The 25,430-nt window shown below is 39.4% G+C and overlaps 1 protein-coding gene across 4 annotated transcripts in view; it reads left to right on the top strand.

Moving 5' to 3' along the window:
• Positions 1–25,430, top strand: part of CCDC171 (coiled-coil domain containing 171) — a 422,806-nt gene that overhangs the window by 59,049 nt on the left and 338,327 nt on the right. For all 4 annotated transcript variants that reach the window (XM_031014903.3, XM_031014902.3, XM_055350793.2 and 1 more), the window contains exon 7: positions 10,990–11,136. In XM_031014903.3, the coding sequence (XP_030870763.3) occupies positions 10,990–11,136 (147 nt within the window). The remainder of the gene's footprint in view (positions 1–10,989; positions 11,137–25,430) is intronic.

Below are 25,430 nucleotides of genomic sequence, written 5' to 3'. Positions count from 1 at the left end.
TTAGAAAAGGTGAAAAAGCTGAAACCTAAGTCATTATCACTTGTCAGTTTGCTTTCTGTCTTCCAAATTTGCTCCTGACATCTTTTGTTGGCTGTCATTTTCTCCACCATTCATTGTTTCTGCCATTTGTTTTTATTTTTTACTTTCATTTAAGTGGCGTTTTAGGAGAGATGATTAGCTATGTTTAATCATATCTGTTTAGTGGTCCCCTCTTGGTGTTCTTTTTAACTTATGGTCTTCTGATAGAACTGCAGTCTCACTTTTCATCTCATATTTGAATTCTGGTTTTACCAAATGTTTTTAGTATTAAAAGTATTTTATAGTGTGAAACTGTTGTGTTGAGTGTGCCCCTGTTCTTGAGTTTTGACTATTTTCTTGGTTGGGCACATTGTCTTTTGTGTGCTTTGTTCATTTCTACCTTTGTTATTTTTTCTTTTTCTTACTTTTGAATAGTTTGCATATTTGCATAGTTTCCATGCCATTCTTTGCAATTTCCTGATATGTTGGTGGCTTTATTCTGATCTTCTATTTATAAAAAGAGTTGGAGTTCTTACCTGTCTTACTAGTTTGTTTTTCCCACTGGACATCTGTTTGAGGACTGAACTTCTGTATTTCTTAACACTTTTCTGCAGGTTTATGTAATGGTGACAGGATGGTAGATACTCAACTGATGTAGTGGGTGGTCCTAGGCTCTGTCGCCTATTTGAGATTTATTAAATGCCATAGACTATTTTGTTGGGGGTTCTATATACAAATTTTTGTGTTGACATAGTTTTTCTGTTCTCTTGGGTATATACTCAGTATTAGAATTTCTGGGTCAAATAGTAACTTTATGGTTAGCTTTTTGAGGAACTGACGGACTGTTTTCTAATGCTGCTGAATGACATTATGAGTAATGTTTGAGAGTTCCAGTTTATCTACGTCTTTGCCATCACCTGTTATCATCAATCTTTTTGATGATAACCATCTTAGTGGCATGAAATAGAAGTCCTCATTTAACATCATTCATAGGTTCTTGGGAATTGTGACTTTAAGTGAATGACGTAGAATGAAACCAGTTTTAGCATAGGTTAATTGATATAAATGAGTTAAGTTCTTGGAGCATATTTCTGGTAAAAAAAATCACTAAACTTCTAAATAAGACTCAAAACACTGATATTAAACATTGAAATAAATGTTATCTATACATACATTTAAGAAAGCTTAATAAAAACAAATGGTTTTGATTTGCATTTTTCTTTTTTTCTTTTCTTTTTTTTTTTTTTTTCAGATGGAGTCTCACTCTGTCGCCAGGCTGGAGTGCAGTGACATGGTCTTGGCTAACTGCAGCCTCCGCCTTCTGGGTTCAAGCGGTTCTCCTGCCTCAGCCTCCCAAGTAGCTGGGATTACAGGCATGCGCCACCATGCCCGGCTAATTTTTTTGTATTTTTAGTAGAGACAGGGTTTCACCATGTTGGCCAGGCTGGTCTTGAACTCCTGACCTTGTGATCTGCCCGCCTCGGCCTCCCAAAGTGCTGGGATTACAGGCGTGAACCACCGTGCCTGGACCTTGATTTGCATTTTTCTAATGACTAATGATGTTGAATACCTTTTTATATTGTTGATTGTGACTTTTCTGTCTAAATCTATAAAGTGTGTATTCTTTGTCATGTGTGGCCAATGAAATCTCTACTTGGTTTGTAGATGGTCAGCTAATGAATGGACAGAAGATTTTCTTAAATGCCGTGAACAAATAAGTCTTCTAGCCTTTGCTGAGTGGTTCTTTCTTTATGTTGGAGTATGCATTCAATGCTTTTGTGGGCTGATCAAAACTCTGCCTTAGCCTTTGCTTCCTACTTGCACAGAGCCTTAAGGTCAGCCAGAGATGAGAGACTGGGGCCTTCTCAGGGACTAGGCTTATATATAGACTTGCACTTGCATGGTTTTCTGGATGCCAGGAATATGTCAGAGCTTTTCAAAGGCTATATATGTGCCTGGTTCTCTGTGGCTGGGGCTTTTGGGGAGCTCCAACTCTGTTCTTCTCTCCTTCCCCACAGTGCTGGCTAGGCTGCTGGATTCCATAAGCTACTACTATTCTGAGGCAATTGATTTTTGAAGCTATCAGGAGCTGGTGGGGTGGGGATGAGAATAGTACAAGTTAAAATGCCACAAATCTCACTATTCTTATTGAGATTCAATTGATTTCCCTGAATAAATGCTTTTTGGATTACTGCAAGTTTTTGGTTAATTTAAAGAGTTAACGAGAAATTGGATTCAGATAATTTTTGCCAGCGTTCTTGTTGCTTTTATGAAGGAAAGGATTTTTGGTGCTACCCCATTCTGGAGCTGCTTATGTTCTTTGAGGATATTTTGAAGTTTTCTTGTTTTTAAATACCCATTTCTCTTAGGTTGCCCCTCCCCCTTTAACATTATTTGATTTAGATTTTATCTTCATGTTGGATAATTTTTAAAAATACCATGTTTTCTCATTTTAAGAGTGAAGGACTAAAAGGTTTCCTAGAAACTTTGAGTGTCTGGGTGAGGCTTTTCAGCCATGATCTTTACTATAGGATTATTTGGCTAGATATAATCCTTCCCCCTTCCCCATCTAACTTAAGAAGTAGAAAATAGAAAAGCTGAATAGTATGGATCATTAAATAGATTGAGTCAGTGTCAAAATTGCTGGCCCATATTGTTTTACCAATGAATAAAAAGAAACATTAAAGGAGCTAATAATTCCAGTTTTATGTAAACTCCTCTACAGAATGGAAACATCTTGATAGCATAATCTTGATACCAAACTGACAAGGATACAAGAAAAGATAATTATAGCTAATCTCAGTTATGAATATATATGCAAAAGTATTATACAAAATATTAGCTAACCAAACGTAGCAAGATTTTAAAAAGATAAAATATAAAAGACTTTATACAATTAATGTCAGGCAGGTTTAACATTAGAAAATCAATCAATATAATTCTAACTCAATGTAGTCAGTTAATTAATGTAATATAACTTTTCTTCATATAGAATTTCTAAGTAACTCTACTCTTGAGTAGAATTCCTAAACATCTCTACTATTTTAGGAAAACATCTTTTTCCGTGAAAACATGTTTGTGTGTTTGTATGTGTCTATATCTGTGTGTGTATTTATATTCATATCCAAGAATACAATAGAAATTATCATATAATATTAAGTGACTACCAGACCTCTGCATTGAAAATGTGATTGTTAGGTCAGAATTTTATCTAAATCTTGAAATACTCTTAAATAAAAGCCATTTGGCAAGTAATATTAAATATAGATCAACTATCATGGCAGTAATATAGTAATATATCACCAAAATAAACATCATAAGCCCTAACTGATTGGCCTTTGATTTTCCAGGTTCTTTTTTTTAAAAAAAGATTAAATTTAAACTTGGTGGAATAGTGGGCATACTCTTTGTTTATTGCAGTGGGATTTAAATGATTATGTGTTGTGTTTCTACATGATTTGTCAGTAAAATGGGAATCACGTGTGATTTTTTTTTTTTTCTTCAGACAGGGTCTCACTCTGTCGCCCAGCCTGGAGTGCAGTGGCATGATCTCAGCTTGCTGCAGCCTCTGCCTCCTAGGCACAAGTGATCCTCCCACCTCAGCCCTCCAAGTACTGGGACCACAGGCATGCGCCACAACGCCAGCTAATTTTTGTTTATTTATTTATTATTTTGAGATGGAGTCTTGCTCTGTCGCCCAGGCTGGAGTGCAGTTGTGTGATCTTGGCTCACTGTAACCTCCACCTCCTGGGTTCAAGCGATTCTCTTGCCTCAGCCTCCCGAATAGCTGGGATTACAGGTGTGTGCCACCACACCTGGCTAATTTTTTGTACTTTTAGTAGAGACAAGTTTTCACCATGTTGGCCAGGTTGGTCTCGAACTCCTGATCTCAAGTGATTTGCCCCCCTTGGCCTCTGAAAGTGCTGGGATTACAGGTGTGAGCCACCACGCCCAGCCATTTTTGTTTCTTTTTTAGGGATGATGTTTTGCCATGTCGCCCAGTGTGGTCTTGAACTCTTGAGTTCAAGGGATCTACCCACCTTGGCCTCAAAGTGCTGGGATTACAGGAGTGAGCCACTATGCCTGGCCTATGATTTTCTTTTATAAATAAATCTCATGAGACTTCCTAAATAATTTATTTTACTATTTTATTTATTTTACTATATAAAGTACTATATAAAATAGTTTCGATCAACTAGGATATAAGCATCTTTTGGTTATAGACTCCATTTTGTTATTATTTCAAATTATTTGGTTTATGGTTAACCATGTAAATTGCTATTTATTTACTTTAAAGTAGACAAGTATGTAAGTCAATGACCGAAAGTTGGAGATTATGTATTTGTAATTTAAGAAGGCATATAATTTAACAGTGACTGAATTAATACTGGAGCTATTGAGTGATTGAAGGAGGAGGACCTATTATATAGAATAATAGTCTTTTATACTTACGTAGTATAGTGCATAATGTTCTTAAAAGTGCTTTCATATACGAAAGTACTCTTATGAAAAAATGAGATTACATAAGGTTGTTCATAATACTATTTGTATTTGGCCATTCTCACATTGCTATGAAGAAATACTTGAGACTGGGTAATTTATAAAGGAAAGAGATTTAATTAATTGGCTCATCATTCTGTATGCTTTACAGGAAGCATGGTGCTAACATCTGCTCGGCTTCTGGGGAGGCCTCAGGAAGCTTACAATAATGGTGGAAGGCAAAGGGGGAGCAGGCATGTCACATGGAATTTATGTTCCTCTCTATACTGGTTATTCTAGTTAGCAGTTCCTGTAATAACCTTTTATCAACGTTCTTAGCTTCTTTGCATTGTGTTAGAACATGTTCCTTTAGCTCAGAGGAGTTTGTTCCACCTTCTGAAGCCTACTTCTGTCAATTGCTCAATCTCATTCTCTGTTCAGTTTTGTGCCCTTGCTGGAGAGGTGTTGTGATCATTTGGAGGAGAAAAGTTATTCTGGCTTTTGGAATTTTCAGCATTTTTGTGCTGACTTTTCCTTATCTTTGTGGATTTATCTACCTTTGATCTTTGAGGCTGATGACCTTTGGATGGGGTTTTTGTGGGAGGGTTTTTTTTTTTTTTGAGATGGAGTCTTGCGCTGTCACCCAGGCTGGAATGCAGTGGCGTGATCTCGGCTCACTGCAAGCTCCGCCTCCTGGGTTCATGCCATTCTCCTGCCTCAGCCTCCCAAGTAGCTGGGACTACAGGTGCCCGCCACCACACCCGGCTAATTTTTTGTATTTTTAGTAGAGACAGGGTTTCACCATGTTAGCCAGGATAGTCTTGATGTCCTGACCTCCTGATCCACCCGCCTTGGCCTCCAAAAGTGCTGGGATTACAGGCGTGAGCCACCACTCCTGGCCTGTGAGGGGGGGTTCTTGATGTTGATGTTGATGTTCCTTTCTGTTTGTTAGTTTTTCTTCTAACAGGCCCCTCTTCTGATGGTCTGCTGCAGTTTGCTGGACTTCTGCAGGTCTGCTGCAGTTTGTAGGCCCTGGTTGCCTGGGTATCACTAGTGGAGGCTGGAGAACAGCAAAGATTGCTGCCTGCTCCTTCCTCCGGAAGCTTTGTCCCAGAGGGGCACCAGCCTGATGCCAGCTGGAGCTCTCTTATATGAGGTGTCTGTCAATCCCTATTGGGAGGTCTCTCCCAGTCAGGAGGCAGGGGGGTCAGGGACCCACTTGAGGAGGCAGTCTGTCCTTAGGAGAGCGGGTGCGCTGTGCTGGGAGAATCCCCCTTGTCAGGATCAGCCGCTGTCTTCAGAGCTGACAGGTAGGAAAGATTTAAGTCCACTGAAGCTGCGACTGCAGCCGCCCCTTCCCCCAGGTGCTCTGTCCTACCAGGATGAGAGTTTTATCTGTAAGCTCCTGACTGAACTGCTGCATATCCTGCAGAGATGCCCTGCCCAGTGAGGAGGAATCCAGAGAAGCAGTCTGGCCACAGCCACTTTGCTTTGCTGTGGTGACTGTGCCCAGTCCAAACCTCCCAGTCTCCTTAGCACTATCAGGAGAAAACCACCTACGAAAGCCTCAGTAATGGCGGTCGCTGCTTCCCCCACCAAGCTCGATCATCCTAAGTCGACTCCAGACTGCTGTGCTGGCAGCAAGAATTTCAAGCTAGTGGCTCTTAGCTTGCTAGGCTCCGTGGGAGTGGGACCTGCTGAGCTAGACTTCTTGGGTTCCTGGCTTCAGCCCACTTTCCAGAGGAGTGGACGGTTGTCCTTTCTCACTGGAGTTCCAGGTGCCACTGGCATACGAAAAAACTCCTGCAGCTTGGTGTCTGCCCAAACAGCCGCCCAGTTTTGTGCTTGAAACACAGGGCCCTGGTGGCGTAGGGTCACGAGGGAATCTCCTGATCTGCGGATTGCAAAAATCCATGGGAAAAGCGTAGTACTCAGGGTGGGTAGCACAGTCCCTCCCCACTTCCCCTGGCTGGCTGGGGGAGGGAGTTGCCCTAGCTCCTTGCACTTCCAGGGTGAAGTGACGCCCCACCCTGCTTCTGCTTGCTCTCCGTGGGTTGCACCCAGTGCCTAACCAGTCCCAGTGAGATGAACTGTGTACCTCAGTTGGAAATGCAGAAATCACCCACCTTCTGCGTTGGTTTCGCTGGGAGCTGCAGACTGCCGCTGTTTCTATTTGGCCATCTTGGCCCCTCCCCGCCCTGTCCAGTGGTCTTTACGTTACTGCTATTGTAATTGTTTTGGGGCACCATGAACCATGCCTGCATAAGGTGATGTACTTAATTTATAAATATATGTGTTCTCACTACTCCTCTGTCCAGCCGTTCTTCCAACTCTCCCTCTCCTCTGGCCTCCCTACTCCTTGAGACACAACAATGTTGAAATGAGGCCAGTTAACTCTACAGTGTCCTCTAAGTGTTCAAGTGAAAGGAAGGCTCACACCTGTTTCATTTTAAATCAAAAGCTAGAAATGATTAAGCTTAGTGAGGAAGGAATGTTGAAAACCAGGACAGGCCAAACGCTATGTCTTTAGTGCCGAACAGCCAAGTTGTGAATGCAAAGGAAAAGTTCTTGAAGGAAATTAAAAGTGCTACTTTAGTGAACACATAAGTGATAAGAGAGCCAGCCATTCTTATTGCTGACATGGAGAAAGTTGTAGTGGTCTGGATAGATCAAATCAGCCACAACATTCCCTTAAGCGAAAGCCTAATTTAGAACAAGACCCTAACTCTCTTCAATTTGATGAAGGCTGAGAGAGGTGAGGAATTTGGAGAAGAAAAGTTGGAGGCTAGGAGAGATTGGTTCATGACGTTTAGGGAAATAAGACTTCTACATAATATAAAAATGCAAGGTGAAACAAGTGCTTATGTAGAAGCTGCAGCAAGTAATCCCAAAGATCTAGCTAAAATAATCGATGAAGGTGGCTACACTAAACAACAGATTTTCATTGCAGACAAAACAGTCTTCTATTGGAAGGTGTCATCTAGGTGTTTCAGAGCTAGAGAGGAGAAGTCAGTGCCCAGCTTTAATGCTTCAGAGGACAGGATGACTCTGGTTAGGGGCTAATATTGCTGGTGAGTTTAAGTTGAAGCCATTGCTCATTTACCATTCTCCAAATCCTAGGGCCCTTAAGAATTATGCTACATATACTCTGCCTGTGCTCTATAAATGGGACAACAAAGCCCAGATGACAGCTCATCTCTTTACAGAATATTTAACTGAATATTTAAGCCCACGGTACCTGCTGCTCAGAAAAAAAAGATTCTTCTCAAAATATTGTTCGTTAACAATGCACTTGGTTACTGAAGAACGCTGATGGTTATGTACAAGCAAGTTAATGTTGTTTTCATCCTTGCTAACACAACGTCCATTCTGCAGCACATGCATCAATGAAGAATTTTGACTTTCAAGTCTTATTACTTAAGAAATACATTTCATAAGGCTATTGCTGACATAGATAGTGACTCCTCTGATGGATCTAGGCAAATTAAATTGAAAACTTTCTGGAAAGGATTTGCCATTCTAGATGCCCTTAAGACCATTTGTGATTCATGTGAGGAGGTCCAAATGTCATCATTAACAGGAGTTTGGAGGAAGTTGGTTCCAGTCCTTATGGATAACTTCGGGGGTGGGGGCAGGTTTAGACTTCAGTGGAATAAGTTACTGTAGGTTGGAAATAGCAAGATAATTAGAATTAGAAGTGGAGCCTGAAGATGTGACTGAATTGCTGCAATCTCTTGCATTCATAAAACTTGAATGGGTGAGGAGTTGCTTCTTATAGATGACCAAAGAAAATAGTTTCTTGAGATGGAAACTCCTCCTGGTGGAGATGATGTGAACATTACTGAAATGACAGCAAAAGATTTAGAATATTACATAAACTTAGTTGCTAAAGCAGCCATAGGATTTCAGTTTTGAAAGAGGTTCTACTGCTAGTAAAATGCTATCAAGCAGCATTGCATGCTACAGAGAAACCTTTTTGAAGAAAGAGTCAACCAACGTAGCAAACTTCTTTGTTGCCTTATTTTAAGAAACTGCCACTGACTGCCCAGCCTTCAGCTGCTACCACCCTCATCAGTCAGCAGTCATCAACAAACATTGAGTTAGGACCTTCCACCATTAAAGATGATGACTTCCTGAAGGGCCAGATGATGGTTAGCATTTTTTTTTTTTTAGCAATAAAGTATTTTAATTTTATTTATTTATTTTTGAGACAGAGTCCTGCTCTCTCGCCCAGGCTGGAGTGCAGTAGCGTGATCTCGACTCACTGCAATCTCTGCTTCCTGGGTTCAGGCGATTCTCCTGCCTCAGCCTCCCATAGTAGCTGGGATTACAGACGTGAGCCACCACATCTGGCTATGTTTTGTATTTTTAGTAGAGATGGGGTTTTGCCATGTTGGCCAGGCTTGTCTCGGACTCCTGGGCTCAAGTGATCCGTCTGCCTTGGCCTCCCAAAGTACTGGGATTACAGGCGTGAGCCACTGTGCCTGACCTCAATAAAGTATTTTTAAATTAAAATAAATACGTTTTTATATATAATGCTATTGCACACTTAATAGATTACACTATAGTGCAAACATTACTTTCATTTGCAATTTTTTGGAAACCAAAAATTGATGTGACTCACTTTATTGCAATATATGCTAAAGGCAGTGGTCTGGAACTGAACCAGCCATATCTCTAAGGTATGCCTATGTTAAGAAGTCTATTACCTGAAGAAAGTAATTATTAAGAGTTCATGTATAGCCTGCTATAGAATAGTAATCTTATGAATAAGGGGATTCATAAGAATAAGAATAAGGAATTGGAATCTCAGACCAGTCAGAATGGCTGTTATTAAAAAGTCAAAAAATAACAGATGCTGGCGAGGTTGTGGAGAAAAGGGAACACTTATGCATTATTGGCAGGAGTGTAAGTTCATTCAACCATTGTGGAAAACAATGTGGCGATTCCTCAAAGAACTAAAAACAGAACTATCTTTTGATCCAGCAATCCCATTTCTGGGTATATACTCAAAGGAATAGAAATTGTTCTACCACAAAGACACGTGGCATGCATATGTTCATTGCAGCACTATTCACAATAGCAAAGACATGGAGTCAACCTAAATGCTTATCAGTGTTAGACTAGATAAAGAAAATGTGGTATATACACACCATTAAATACTATGCAGCCATAAAAAAGAATGAGGTAATATCCTTTGCAGGAACATGGATGGAGCTGGAGGCCATTATCTTTAGCAAACTAACACAGGAACAGAAAACCAAATACCACATGTTCTCACTTCCAAGTGGGAACTAAACAATGAGAACCCATGGACACAAAGAGGGGAACAACATACACTGGGTTCTGCCTGAGGGTGGAGAGTGGGAGAAGGAAGAGGATCAGAAAAAATAACTTTTGGGTTCTAGGCTTAGTACCTGGGTGATGAAATAATCTGTACAACACATCCCTGTGACATGAGTTTACCTGTATAACAAACCTACACATGTACCCGTGAACCTAAAACAAAAGTTAAAAAAATAGAAATAAGAAATTGGAAATATGAAATAAAAGTTGAATTTAAAATGTTTCCTCATCTCTTCACTGTGGACTTAGGATGCTGGGTGTTTTTCAAACTAGAATCTTTGATAGAGAATTATATTTGATGTTTGTAACATACTCAGATTCTAATGGTATCTTTTGAGTGGCTAGGTATTCTTGGAAGCATATATAAATATTCATGTGTGTTTGTCCATGAATAACATCACTCTGGTGAGGGAAATGTGGGAAAGAGGGCTTTGTTAAAGGCCTTAAATGACAACAATGAATCTAGATTAGTTACTGTGGAGAATGCCTTTGATATATGTGTTAACTTTACTTTTGAACTTTTTCAATAAAATTCAACTCCCATTTCTGTGTTTAGTTGGGAAAGGGGATTTAGAGATTTTAGTATAAGACTACCTGAAGTTATTTCTTTTTCAATAGCTAAGCAAAGATTTGAAAGCTTTTTGAAATCTAAGAGGAAATGAAACACCGCCATCTAGTGGATGCAATTTTAAAAGCTGTAAGCGTGTAATTTAAGTACTGTGAGCTCATGTAAGGATTATAAACATTATTAGGCATTCAAGTTAATCATTTATTATTATAAAAAGGGCAATATACATTTAAAAATTTTAATGAGAAGGGGAAACATAATATATGATAGTTGAACTACAGCATTATATAAATACCTTCGGAGGTCAGTTAAACTAATGTAACTTTCTCATATGCTATAACATTTTCCATTGTAATATTAATCAGAGTTTTTGAATTCTAAAACTTCAGTATTGCTTTTTAAACACATGGACATTCTGAAACATTGATGGAAAATATCTAGGCCTCTTTTGCCTATATAAATTAACCTATTATTATGGTTGAAGCACAGATTTAGTTACTCACTGTCTTCTATTGGAGTAACTCTTAGTCATTGATGGCTTATAAACTTTACTGATGCAAAAATGAATTATTTTCCAGGAGCAAGATACTGCTGTGCAAAATATGCATAAGAAAGTAGAAAAATTAGAAACAGAACATATGGACTGCTCTGACCTTTTACGGCGACAAACAAGTGAACTTGAATTTAGCACTCAACGAGAGGAACGCCTTAGAAAAGAATTTGAGGTACATTTTCTCATTCCTTTATAATATATATGCATACAAACTTTCACACATGCGCGCGCACACACACACACACACACACACACACACACACACAAAACCCATTCCATGACTTAAGATTGGAGAGTTTTACTCTGTGATAATATATAAAACTAATTTTAGGGGCACTTATTTATAATGTATATTTGGCTTCTTTGAAAATTTTTGTATCTGAGTATTTTCTGTTTTGCCCTAGTTTAAAAAAATCTGTTCACTTTTGAACAATTAACTCTCATGGAATATTTGGGAAGTTTGAGAGTAATTGTTTACATTATTAGGTTGAGTAAGCAACACAGGAAAAGTTTTGGTGTACATAGGTTCTGAATCATAAAAGTAATATTACATTTTAATTTTGTAGTTTGAATCATGTATGGTTTTGTGGAATGCTTTTCAGATGAGACTTTACTTGGGAAAGGAGCATCAATTTACAGATGAAAAATAGGATTTTTATTCGTGAATGATACTGAAAATAACTTTTAATCTTAAGAGAAATCTAATTGATTTATTAGTTCATCTTTTTAAAATTTCTCTTTGCTTTGTGGGAAATGAGATATTTAAACAGATAAAGAAGTTTTGTCCTAAACATAATTTGTAATCTTTATTAGGCAAATAAATACTTATGAAGAGTATTTAATGGCAAAGTGCTAGAGTTAACACTTATTAAACTCACTGTGTCACTTAACACTGTTAAGAACAGCAATAAGGATTATAACTTTTGGGAGGAAGGAAGTGTGATTCCTAATATTTTTAGATGATATGTAAATAAAATGAATAGTAAAATCAACTTTGAAATTACTGACACTAGTAAAAACATTCAATAAGGAGGCTAGGCAGAAAATAATGTATGACAATTTTTTTAAATTAATTAAGTTTTTATTATACTTTAAGTTCTAGGGTACATGTGCACAACGTTCAGGCTTGTTACATATGTATACATGTGCCATGTTGGTGTGCTGCACCCATTAACTCATCATTTACATTAGGTATATCTCCTAACGCTATCCCTCCCCCATCCCCCACCCCATGACAGGCTCCGGTGTGTGATGTTCCCCATCCTGTGTCCAAGTGTTCTCATTGTTCAATTCCCACCTATGAGTGAGAACATGCGGTGTTTGGTTTTCTGTCCTTGCAATAGTTTGCTCACAATGATGGTTTCCAGCTTCATCCATGTCCCTACAAAGGACATAAACTCATCATTTTTTTATGGCTGCATAGTATTCCATGGTGTATATGTGCCACATTTTCTTAATCCAGTCTATCATTGTTGGACATTTGGGTTGGTTCCAAGTCTTTGCTATTGTGAATAGTGCTGCAGTAAACATACATGTGCATGTGTCTTTATAGTAACATGATTTATAATCCTTTGGGTATATGCCCAGTAATGGGATCACTGGGTTAAATGGTATTTCTAGTTCCAGATCCTTGAAGAATCGCCTCACTGTCTTCCACCATGGTTAAACTAGTTTACACTCCCACCAAAAGTGTCAAAGTGTTCCTCTTTCTCCACATCCTCTCCAGCACCTGTTGTTTCTTGACTTTTTAATGATTGCCATTCTAACTGGTGTTAAGATGGTATCTCATTGTGGTTTTGATTTGCATTTCTCTGATGGTCAGTGATGATGAGCGTTTTTTCATGTGTCTGTTGGCTGCATAAATGTGTTCTTTTGAGAAGTGTCTGTTCATATCCTTTGCCCACTTTTTGATGGGGTTGTTTGATTTTTTTCTTGTAAATTTGTTTAAGTTCTTTGTAGATTCTGGATATTAGCCCTTTGTCAGATGGGTAGATTGTAAAAATTTTCTCCCATTCTATAGATTGCATGTTCACTCTGATGGTAGTTTCTTTTGCTGTGTAGGAGCTCTTTAATTTAATTAGATCTCATTTGTCAATTTTGGCTTTTGTTGCCATTGCTTTTGGTGTTTTAGTCATGAAGTCCTTCCCCATGCCTATGTCCTGAATGGTATTGCCTAGCTTTTCTTCTAGGGTTTTTATAGTTTTAGGTCTAACATTTAAGTCTTTAATCCATCTTGAATTAATTTTTGTATAAGGTGTGAGGAAGGGATCCAGTTTCAGCTTTCTACATATGGCTAGCCAGTTTTCCTAGCACCATTTATTAAAGAGGGAGTCCTTTCCCCATTTCTTGTTTTTGTCAGGTTTGTCAAAGATCAGATGGTTGTAGATGTGTGCTATTATTTCTGAGGGCTCTATTCTGTTCCATTGGTCTATATCTCTGTTTTGGTAGCAGTACTATGCTGTTTTGGTTACTGTAGCCTTGTATTATAGTTTGAAGTCAGGTAGCGTGATACCTCCAGCTTTGTTCTTTTTGCTTAGGATTGTCTTGGCAATGCGGGCTCTTTTTTGGTTTCATATGAAATTTAAAGTAGTTTTTTTCCAATTCTGTGAAGAAAGTCATTGGTGGGTTGATGGGGATGGCATTGAATCTATAAATTACCTTGGGCAGTATGGCCATTTTCACGATATTGCTTCTTCCTAACCATGAGCATGGAATGTTCTTCCATTTGTTTGTGTCCTCTTTTATTTCATCGAGCAGTGGTTTGTAGTTCTCCTTGAAGAGGTCCTTCACGTCCCTGTAAGTTGGATTCCTAGGTATTTTATTCTCTTTATAGCAATCGTGAATGGGAGTTCCACTCATGATTTGGCTGTTTGTCTGATATTGGTGTATAAGAATGCTTGTGATTTTTGCACATTGATTTTGTATCCTGAGACTTTGCTGAAGTTGCTTATCAGTTTAAGGAGATTTTGGGCTGAGACGATGGGGTTTTCTAAATATACAATCATGTCATCTGCAAATGGACAATTTGACTTCCTCTTTTCCTAATTGAATACCCTTTATTTCTTTCTCCTGCCTGATTGCCCTGGCCAGAACTTCCAACACTATGTTGAATAGGAGTGGTGAGAGAGGGCATCCCTGTCTTGGGCCAGTTTTCAAAGGGAATACTTCCAGTTTTTGCCCATTTAGTATGATATTGGCTGTGGGTTTGTCATAAAGAGCTCTTATTGTTTTGAGATACATCCCATCAATACCTAGTTTATTGAGAGTTTTTAGCATAAAGGGCTGTAGAATTTTGTCAAAGGCCTTTTCTGCATCTATTGAGATAATCATGTGGTTTTTGTCTTTGGGTCTGTTTATATGATGGATTACGTTTATTGATTTGTGTATGTTGAACCAGCTTTGCATCCCAGGTATGAAGCCCATTTGATCATGGTGGATAAGCTTTTAGATGTGCTGCTGGATTCGGTTTGCCAGTATTTTATTGAGGATTTTTGCATCAATGTTCATCAGGGATATTAGTCTAAAATTCTCTTTTTTTTGGTTGTGTCTTTGCCAGGCTTTGGTATCAGGATGATGCTGGCCTCATAAAATGAATTAGGAAGAGTTCCCTCTTTTTCTAATGATTGAAATAGTTTCAGAAGGAATGGTACCAGTTCCTCCTTGTACCTCTGGTAGAATTTGGCTGTGAATCCATCTGGTCCTGGACATTTTTTGGTTTGTAGGCTATTATTGCCTCAATTTCAGAGCCCGTTATTGGTCTATTTTGGGATTCAACTTCTTCCTGGTTTAGTCTTGGGAGGGTGTATGTGTTGAGGAATTTATCCATTTCTTCTAGATTTTCTAGTTTATTTGTGTAGAGGTGTTCATAGTATTCTCTGATGGTAGTTTGTATTTCTGTGGGATCGGTGGTGATATCCCCTTTATCATTTTTTATTGCACCTATTTGATTCTTCTCTCTTTTCTTCTTTATTAGTCTTGCTAGCGGTCTATCAATTTTGTTGATCTTTTCAAAAAACCAGCTCCTGGATTCATTGATTTTTTCAAGGGTTTTTTGTGTCTGTATCTCCTTCAGTTCTGCTCTGTTCTTAATTTTTACTTGCCTTCTGCTAGCTTTTGTATGTGTTTGCTCTTGCTTCTCTAGTTCTTTTAATTGTGATGTTAGGGTGTCAATTTTAGATCTTTCCTGCTTTCTCTTGTGGGCATTTAGTGCTGCAAATTTCCCTCTACACACTGGTTTGAATGTGTCCCAGAGATTCTGGTATGTTGTGTCTTTGTTCTCATTGGTTTCAAAGAACATCTTTATTTCTGCCTTCATTTCGTTATGTACCCAGCAGTCATTCAGGAGCAGGTTGTTCAGTTTCCACGTAGTTGAGCAGTTTTGAGTGAGTTTCTTAATCCTGAGTTCTAGTTTGAATGCACTGTGGTCTGAGAGACAGTTTGTTATAATTTCTGTTCTTTTATATTTGCTGAGGAGTGCTTCACTTCCAACTATGTGGTCAATTTTGGAGTAAGTGTGATGTGGTGCTGAGAAGAATGTATATTCTGTTGAATTTGCATGGAGAGTACTGTAGATGTCTATTAGGTCTGCTTGGTGCAGAGCTGAGTTCAATTCCTGGATATCCTTGTTAACTTTCTGTCTAGTTGATCTGTCTAATGTTGACAGTGGGGTGTTAAAGTCTCCATTATTATTGTGTGGGAGTCTAAGTCTCTTGGGTTAGACCCTAAGAGTCTTGGGTTTAGGAAAGCCGTATTGTGTAGGGTGATAAGGAAATGTGAAAAGGTTTCACTGAGGAGGGAGCCAAGATGGCCGAATAGGAACAGCTGTGGTCTACAGCTCCCAGCGTGAGCGACGCAGAAGACGGGTGATTTCTGCATTTCCATCTGATGTACTGGTTTCATCTCACTATGGAGTGCCAGACGGTGGGCGCAGGACAGTGGGTGTAGCACACCGTGCACCAGCCGAAGCAGGGCGAGGCATTGCCTCACTCAGGAAGCGCAGGGGGTCAGGGAGTTCCCTTTCCCAGTCAAAGGGGTGACAGGCGGCACCTGGAAAATCGGGTCACTCCCACCCCAATACTGCGCTTTTCTGACGGGCTTAAAAAACGGCGCACCAGGAGATTATAACCCGCACCTGGCTCAGAGGGTCCTGTGCCCATGGAGTCTCGCTTATTGCTAGCACAGCAGTCTGAGATCAAACTGCAAGGCGGCAGCGAGGCTGGGGGAGGGGCGGCTGCCATTGCCCAGGCTTGCTTGGGTAAACAAAGCAGCCGGGAAGCTCGAACTGGGTGGAGCCCACCACAGCTCAAGGAGGCCTGCCTGCCTGCCTCTGTAGGCTCCACCTCTGGGGGCACGGCACAGACAAACAAAAAGACAGCAGTAACCTCTGCAGACTTAAATGTCCCTGTCTGACAGCTTTGAAGAGAGCAGTGGTTCTCCCAGCACGCAGCTGGAGATCTGAGAATGGGCAGACTGCCTCCTCAAGTGGGTCCCTGACCCCTGACCCCTGAGCAGCCTAACTGGGAGGCACCCCCAAGTAGGGGCAGACTGACACCTCACATGGCCGCGTACTCCTCTGAGACAAAACTTCCAGAGGAACGATCAGACAGCAGCATTAACGGTTCACGAAAATCCACTGTTCTGCAGCCACCGCTGCTGGTACCCAGGCAAACAGAGTCTGGAGTGGACCCCTAGCAAACTCCGGCAGACGTGCAGCTGAGGGTCCTGTCTGTTAGAAGGAAAACTAACAAACAGAAAGGACATCCGCACCAAAAACCCATCTGTACATCACCATCATCAAAGACCAAAAGTAGATACAACCACAAAGATGGGGAAAAAACAGAGGAGAAAAACTGGAAACTCTAAAAAGCAGAGTGCCCCTCCTCCTACAAAGGAACGCAGTTCCTCACCAGCAACGGAACAAAGCTGGACGGAGAATGACTTTGACGAGTTGAGAGAAGGAAGGCTTCAGACGATCAGACTACTCCGAGCTACAGGAGGAAATTCAAACCAAAGGCAAAGAAGTTGAAAACTTTGAAAAAAATTTAGACGAATATATAACTAGAATAACCAATACAGAGAAGTGCTTAAAGGAGGTGATGGAGCTGAAAGCCAAGGCTCGAGAACTACGTGAAGAATGCAGAAGCCTCAGGAGCCGATGCTATCAACTGGAAGAAAGGGTATCAGTGATGGAAGATGAAATGAATGAAATGAAGCAAGAAGGGAAGTTTAGAGAAAAAAGAATAAAAAGAAACGAACAAAGCCTCCAAGAAATATGGGACTATGTGAAAAGACCAAATCTATGTCTGATTGCTGTACCTGAAAGTGACGGGGAGAATGGAACAAAGTTGGAAAACACTCTGCAGGATATTAACCAGGAGAACTTCCCCAATCTAGCAAGGCAGGCCAACATTCAGATTCAGGAAATACAGAGAAGGCCACAAAGATGCCCCTCAAGAAGAGCAACTCAAAGACACATAATTGTCAGATTCCCCAAAGTTGAAATGAAGGAAAAAATGTTAAGAGCAGCCAGAGAGAAAGGTCGGGTTACCCACAAAGGGAAGCCCATTGGACTAACAGTGGATCTCTTGGCAGAAACTCTACAAGCCAGGAGAGAGTGGGGGCCAATATTCAACATTCTTAAAGAAAAAAATTTTCAACCCAGAATTTGTTATCCAGCCAAACTAAGCTTCATAAGTGAAGGAGAAATAAAATCCTTTACAGACAAGCAAATGCTGAGAGATTTTGTCACCACCAGGCCTGCCCTAAAAGAGCTCCTGAAGGAAGCACTAAAATGGAAAAGAACAACTGGTACCAGCCACTGCAAAATCATGCCAGATTGTAAAGACCATCGAGACTAGGAAGAAACTGCATCAACTAATGAGCAAAATAACCAGCTAACATCATAATGACAGGATCAAATTCACACATAACAATATTAACTTTAAATGTAAATGGACTAAATGCTCCAATTAAAAGACACAGACTGGCAAATTGGATAAAGAGTCAAGACCCATCAGTGTGCTGTATTCAGGAAACGCATCTCACGTGCAGAGACACACATAGGCTCAAAATAAAAGGATGGAGGAAGATCTGCTAAGCAAATGGAAAACAAAAAAAAGGCAGGGGTTGCAATCCTAGTCTCTGATAAAACAGACTTTAAACCAACAAAGATCAAAAGAGACAAAGAAGGCCATTACATAATGATAAAGGGATCAATTTAACAAGAAGAGCTAACTATCCTAAATATATATGCACCCAATACAGGAGCACCCAGATTCATAAAGCAAGTCCTGAGAGACCTACAAAGAGACTTAGACTCCCACACAATAATAATGGGAGACTTTAACACCCCACTGTCAACATTAGACAGATCAACTAGAGAGAAAGTTAACAAGGATATCCAGGAATTGAACTCAGCTCTGCACCAAGCAGACCTAATAGACATCTACAGAACTCTCCACCCCAAATCAACAGAATATTTTTTCAGCACCACACCACACCTACTCCAAAATTGACCACATAGTTGGAAGTAAAGCTCTCCTCAGCAAATATAAAAGATGAGAAATTATAACAAACTGTCTCTCAGACCACACTGCAATCAAACTAGAACTCAGGATTAAGAAACTCACTCATAACCGCTCAACTACATGGAAACTGAACAACCTGCTCCTGAATGACTGCTGGGTACATAACGAAATGAAGGCAGAAATAAAGATGTTCTTTGAAACCAACGAGAACAAAGACACAACATACCAGAATCTCTGGGACACATTCAAAGCAGTGTGTAAAGGGAAATTTATAGCACTAAATGCCCACAAGAGAAAGCAGGAAAGATCCAAAATTGACACCCTAACATCACAATTAAAAGAACTAGAGAAGCAAGAGCAAACACATTCAAAAGTTAGCAGAAGGCAAGAAATAACTAAAATCAGAGCAGAACTGAAGGAAATAGAGACACAAAAAACCCTTCAAAAAATTAATGAATCCAGGAGCTGGTTTTTTGAAAGGATCAACAAAATTGATAGACCGCTAGCAAGACAAATAAAGAAGAAAAGAGAGAAGAATCAAATAGATGCAAGAAAAAATGATAAAGGGGATATCACCACCGATCCCACAGAAATACAAACTACCATCAGAGAATACTATAAACACCTCTATGCAAATAAACTAGAAAATCTAGAAGAAATGGATTGATTCCTTGACACATACACCCTCCCAAGGCTAAGCCAGGTAGAAGTTGACTCTCTGAATAGACCAGTAACAGGCTCTGAAATTGTGGCAATAGTCAATAGCTTACCAACCAAAAAGAGTCCAGGATCAGATGGATTCACAGCTGAATTCTATCAGAGGTACAAGGAGGAACTGGTACCATTCCTTCTGAAACTATTCCAATCAATAGAAAAAGAGGGAATCCTCCCTAACTCATTTTATGAGGCCAGCATCATCCTGATACAAAAGCCGGGCAGAGACACAACCAGAAAATAGAATTTTAGACCAATATCCTTGATGAACATTGATGCAAAAATCCTCAATAAAATACTGGCAAACTGAATCCAGCAGCACATCAAAAAGCTTATCCACCATGATCAAGTGGGCTTCATCCCTGGGATGCAAGGCTGGTTCAATATATGCAAATCAATAAATGTAATCCATCATATAAACAGAACCAAAGACAAAAAGCACATGATTATCTCAATAGATGCAGAAAAGGCCTTTGACAAAATTCAACAACGATTCATGCTAAAAACTCTCAAGAAATTAGGTATTGATGGGATGTGTCTCAAAATAATAAGAGCTATCTATGACAAACCCACAGCCAATATCATACTAAATGGGCAAAAACTGGAAGCATTCCCTTTGAAAACTGGCCCAAGACAGGGATGCCCTCTCTCACCACTCCTATTCAACATAGTGTTGGAAGTTCTGGCCAGGGCAATTAGGCAGGAGAAGGAAATAAAGGGTATTCAATTAGGAAAAGAGGAAGTCAAATTTTCCCTGTTTGCAGATGACATGATTGTATATCTAGAAAACCCCATCGTCTCAGCCCAAAATCTCCTTAAGCTGATAAGCAACTTCAGCAAAGTCTCAGGATACAAAATCAATGTACAAAAATCACAAGCATTCTTATACATCAATAACAGACAAACAGAGAGCCAAATAATGAGTGAACTCCCATTCACAATTGCTTCAAAGAGAATAAAATACCTAGGAATCCAACTTACAAGGGATGTGAAGGACCTCTTCAAGGAGAACTACAAACCACTGCTCAATGAAATAAAAGAGGATACAAACAAATGGAAGAACATTCCATGTTCATGGTTAGGAAGAATCAATATCATGAAAATGGCCATACTCCCCAAGGTAATTTATAGATTCAACGCCATCCCCATCAAGCTACCAATGACTTTCTTCACAGAATTGGAAAAAACTACTTTAAAGTTCATATGGAACCAAAAAAGAGCCCACATTGCCAAGTCAATCCTAAGCCAAAAGAACAAAGCTGGAGGCATCATGCTACCTGACTTCACACTATACTACAAGGCTACAGTAACCAAAACAGCATGATACTGGTACCAAAACAGAGGTATAGATCAATAGAACAGAACAGAGCACTCCGAAATAACACTGCATATCTACAACTATCTGATCTTTGACAAACCTGAGAAAAACAAGCAACAGGGAAAGGATTCCCTATTTAATAAATGGTTCTGGGAAAACTGGCTAGCCATATGTAGAAAGCTGAAACTGGGTCCCTTCCTTACACATTATACAAAAATTAATTCAAGATGGATTAAAGACTTAAACGTTAGACCTAAAATCATAGAAACCGTAGAGGAAAACCTAGGCATTACCATTCAGGACATAGGCATGGGCAAGGACTTCATGTCTAAAACACCAAAAGCAATGGCAACAAAAGCCAAAATTGACAAATGGGATCTAATTAAACTAAAGAGCTCCTACACAGCAAAAGAAACTACCATCAGAGTGAACAGGCAACCTACACAATGGGAGAAAATTTTTGCAACCTACTCATCTGACAAAGGGCTAATATCTAGAATCTACAATGAACTCAAACAAATTTACAAGAAAAAAGCAACCCCATCAGAAAGTGGGCAAAGGACATGAACAGACACTTCTCAAAAGAAGACATTTATGCAGCCAAAAAACACATGAAAAAATGCTCATCATCACTGGCCATCAGAGAAATGCAAATCAAAATCACAATGAGATACCATCTCACACCAGTTAGAATGGCAATCATTAAAAAGTCAGGAAACAACAGGTGCTGGAGAGGATGTGGAGAAATAGGAACACTTTTACACTGTTGGTGGGACTGTAAACTAGTTCAACCCTTGTGGAAGTCAGTGTGGCGATTCCTCAGGAATCTAGTACTAGAAATACCATTTGAGCCAGCTGTCCCATTACTGGGTATATACCCAAAGGACTATAAATCTTTCTACTATACAGACACATGCACACATATGTTTATTGTGGCACTATTCACAATAGCAAAGACTTGGAACCAACCCAAATGTCCAACAATGATAGACTGGATTAAGAAAATGTGGCACATATACACCATAGAATACTATGCAGCCATAAAAAATGATGAGTTCATGTCCTTTGTAGGGACATGGATGAAATTGGAAATCATCATTCTCAGTAAACTATCACAAGAACAACAAACGAAACACCATATATTCTCACTCATAGGTGGGAATTGAACAGTGAGAACACATGGACACAGGAAGGGGAACATCACACTCTGGGGACTGTTGTGGGGTGGGGAGAGGGGGGCGGGATAGCTTTAGGAGATACACCTAATGCTAGATGACGAGTTAATGGGTGCAGCCCACCAGCATGGCACATGTATACATATGTAACTAACCTGCACGTTGTGCACATGTACCCTAAAACTTAAAGTATAGTAATAAAAAAAAGAAAGCAAAACCCAAACACACAAAAAAAGAAAAAAAATTTAAAATTTTTTTAACTTTAAAAAAAATTAAAGATATAATTTGAATAATAAAAAAAGTTTCTTTGGAAAATTTTGAAACATTACAATCTATAGGTCTTTTCTCTGTATTTCTTTTATTTCTACAAAGGGATATCTGCTAGTTTCAGGTTTGATGGTTAGAAAATGGAAGAAGGAAATGGAGGAAGAATCTGGTTATCATGCTGTTTAGTGTGCAGACATCCCCCTGATTTTGGTCTGGTGCACCCCTCTTCCTCTCTCTCCATGTGTATTTCTGTGTTCGGCTTCTGGTTCAGATTTATATTCTTCAGATAATAAACCTTTGTGTGAGGGCTAGGGTAGGGTATTTGTTTGGCTACTTGGGGTAAGGGTGGATGCCTTGAGGTCTAACTTCTTACAGCGATGAGTAAAAAAACCACTTTATTGAGATGTAATTTGCATATTATAAATTTGTCCATTTAAAGTGTACAATTCAGTGATTTTTAGTGTATTCACAGCATTGTGCAACCATTACTATAATCCATTTTGGAACATTTTCATCACACAGTAAGAAACCCTGCTCATTAGCCATCACTTTCCTATTCCCCTTTCCTCTCATCCCTAAGCAACCACTACTTTCTGTCTTTATAGATTTGCCTATTCTAGACATTCCTTACAAGTGGAACTACAATATATGGTCTTTTCTGACTGACTTCTTTCACTTAGCATAATGTTTTCAAGGTTTGTCCATGTTGCAGCATGTATTAGTGCTTCATTCTTTTTTATGCCTGAATGATATTCTGTTGTGTAATATGTATTTTGTGTCTCTGTCCATCAGTTGATGGACGTTTGTGTTTGTATTTGTCAGGGTTCTCTAAAGGGACAGAACTAATAGTATATACGTATATGTGAAGGGGAGTTTGTTAGGAGAATTGACTTACACGATCACAAGTTGAAGTTCCACAATAGGCCATCTGCAAGCTGAGGAGCAAGGAAGTCAGTCCAAGTCTCAAAATCTCAAAAGTAGATAAGCCAGCAGTGCAGCCTTCAGTCTGTGGTCGAAGGCCTGAGAGCCCCTTTTTATCATTTTATGTGCTTATTAGCCATTCATATATCTTCTTTGGAGAAATAGCTATTTACACCCTTGTCCTTTTTAAAAATGGATTATTTGTACTGTATATATATATATAAATCATGGTGTAAGTCCAAGAGTCTAAAAATTGAAGAACTTGGAGTCTGATGTTCCAGGGCAGGAAGCATCCAGCACGGAGAAGGGTGAAGCCTGGAACACTCAGCAAGTCTCCCCATTCCACTTTCTTCTGCCTGCTTTATTCTAGCCATGCTGGCAGCTGATTAGATGGTGCCCACCCAGACTGAGGGTGGGCTGCCTATCCCACTGCACTGACTCAAATGTTAATTTCCTTTGGTAACACCCTCACAGACACACCTAGGAACATTACATCCTTTAATCCAATCAAGTTGACACTCAGTATTAACCATCGCAGTGTTGTTTCCACTCTTTCAGCCATAATGAATAATGCCACCATGAACATTCGTGTACAGGTTTTTGTGTGGATATGTTTTCAGTTGTCTTTATTATATATCTAGGAGAGGAATTGCTGGGTCACATGGTAACTATATGGTTAACATTTTGAGGAACTGTCAGTTTGTTTTGTACAGTGGCAGCATTTTACATTCCCACCAGCAAGGTATAAGGGTTCTAGTTTCTCTAGATCCTCACCAACAGCTGTTATTGTCACTCTTTTATATTACAACCACTGTAGTAGGTGTGAAATGGTACCTTATTATGGTTTTGATTTGCATTTCTCTGATGATTGATGATATTGAATATCATTTTATGTGCTTATTAGGCATTCATGTATCTTCTTTGGAGAAATAGCTATTTAGACCCTTAGACCCTTATCTTTTTAAAAAATGGATTATTTGTACTATGTGTATGTGTATATATATATATATATATATATAAGATGCTAACAATGGAGGAAACTGGGTATGGAGTAGGTAGATGGACTTACCAACAGAAATGCCAAATATGAACTTGGCAAGGATAAAATTCCTCATACTCTAACCACACATGGGTTATTTTTTACAAGATTACAGAAGGAATAAAAATATGAAATTATATTTGAAATAGTATTTTAACATATTTTCTTGTGCTGAACATCTTTTTAGGCCAATAAATTCAGGAATTCATTATATTTTATATCATCATTTTTAATACTATGGTTTGTAGATGGCTTACTAAAAAAGGATTAAGGGCCAGGAGCTGTGGCTCATGCCTGTAATCCCAGCAGTTTGGGAGACAGAGGTGGGCAGGTCACTTGAGACCAGGAGTTCAAGACCAGCCTTGGCAACATGGTGAAACATCGTCCCTACAAAAAATACAAAACTTAGCCAAACATGGTGAAATGTGCCTGTAGTCCCAGCTGCTTGGGAGGCTGAGGTGGGAGGATCACTTGAGCCTGGGGAGTTTGAGCCTGCAGTGAGCTGTGATCGTGCTACTGTACTCTAGCCTGGGCAACAAAGTGAGACCCTGCCTCAAAAAAAAAAAAAAAAAAAAAAGGTTTAGGATAGAGTTAATGTTCTGAATATTAGAATTTAAAAGATCACTTAGAAGTCACTTAAGGATGCTAGAAAACTCTATCATCACTTAAATCATTTTATTAATTGTGTTATAGTTGTGAGGCTGTACTATGTAATAACGAATTCTTTTTTTGTTTTTAGGGTTCTTGGTAAGACAGTTTTGACTCAGTTAAGAAAATATCGGCTGGGCGTGGTGGCTCATGCCTGTAATCCCAGCACTTTGGGAGGCTGAGGTGGGCCTATCACTTGAGGTCAGGAGTTTGAGACCAGCCTGGCCAACATGGTGAAACCCCATCTCTATCAAAAATACAAAAATTAGCCAGGCATGGTGGCGCTCGCCTGTAATCCTAGCTGCTCTGGAGGCTGAGACAGCAAAATCACTTGAACCTGGGAGGTGGAGGCTGCACTGAGCCGAGATTGTGCCACTGCACTCCAGCCTGGGCAACAGAGCAAGACTCTATCTCAGAAACAAAACAAAACAAAAAGTAATAAAACGCACACAAAAAAGAAAATATCTAAACCTAAACTTTAAGGTGTGGTTGTGCACAACCTGGTATTGACTTTTTTCTGTAAAATACTTAATTTCCTCAATATCTGTTTTTATGGGTTGATGTTATAGGTATAATATTATTATAGACTTATAGACTGGTTTTATTTTTACTTTTTAAAATTTGTTTGTTTATTTATTTTATTATTATTATTATTATATTTTAAGTTTTAGGGTACATGTGCACAATGTGCCAGTTAGTTACATATGTATACATGTGCCATGCTGGTGTGCTGCACCCATTAACTCATCATTAAGCATTAGGTATATCTCCTCATGCTATCCCTCCCCCCTCCCCCCACCCCACAACAGTCCCCAGAGTGTGATGGTCCCCTTCCTGTGTCCAAGCGTTCTCATTGTT

Source organism: Gorilla gorilla, chromosome 13 (assembly GCF_029281585.2).
Source record: "Gorilla gorilla gorilla isolate KB3781 chromosome 13, NHGRI_mGorGor1-v2.1_pri, whole genome shotgun sequence".
In the NCBI taxonomy this organism is placed as follows: Eukaryota; Metazoa; Chordata; class Mammalia; order Primates; family Hominidae; genus Gorilla; species Gorilla gorilla.
The sequence above is the reverse complement of the archived record's forward strand: the minus strand, read 5'-3'. Positions and strand labels throughout refer to the sequence as shown.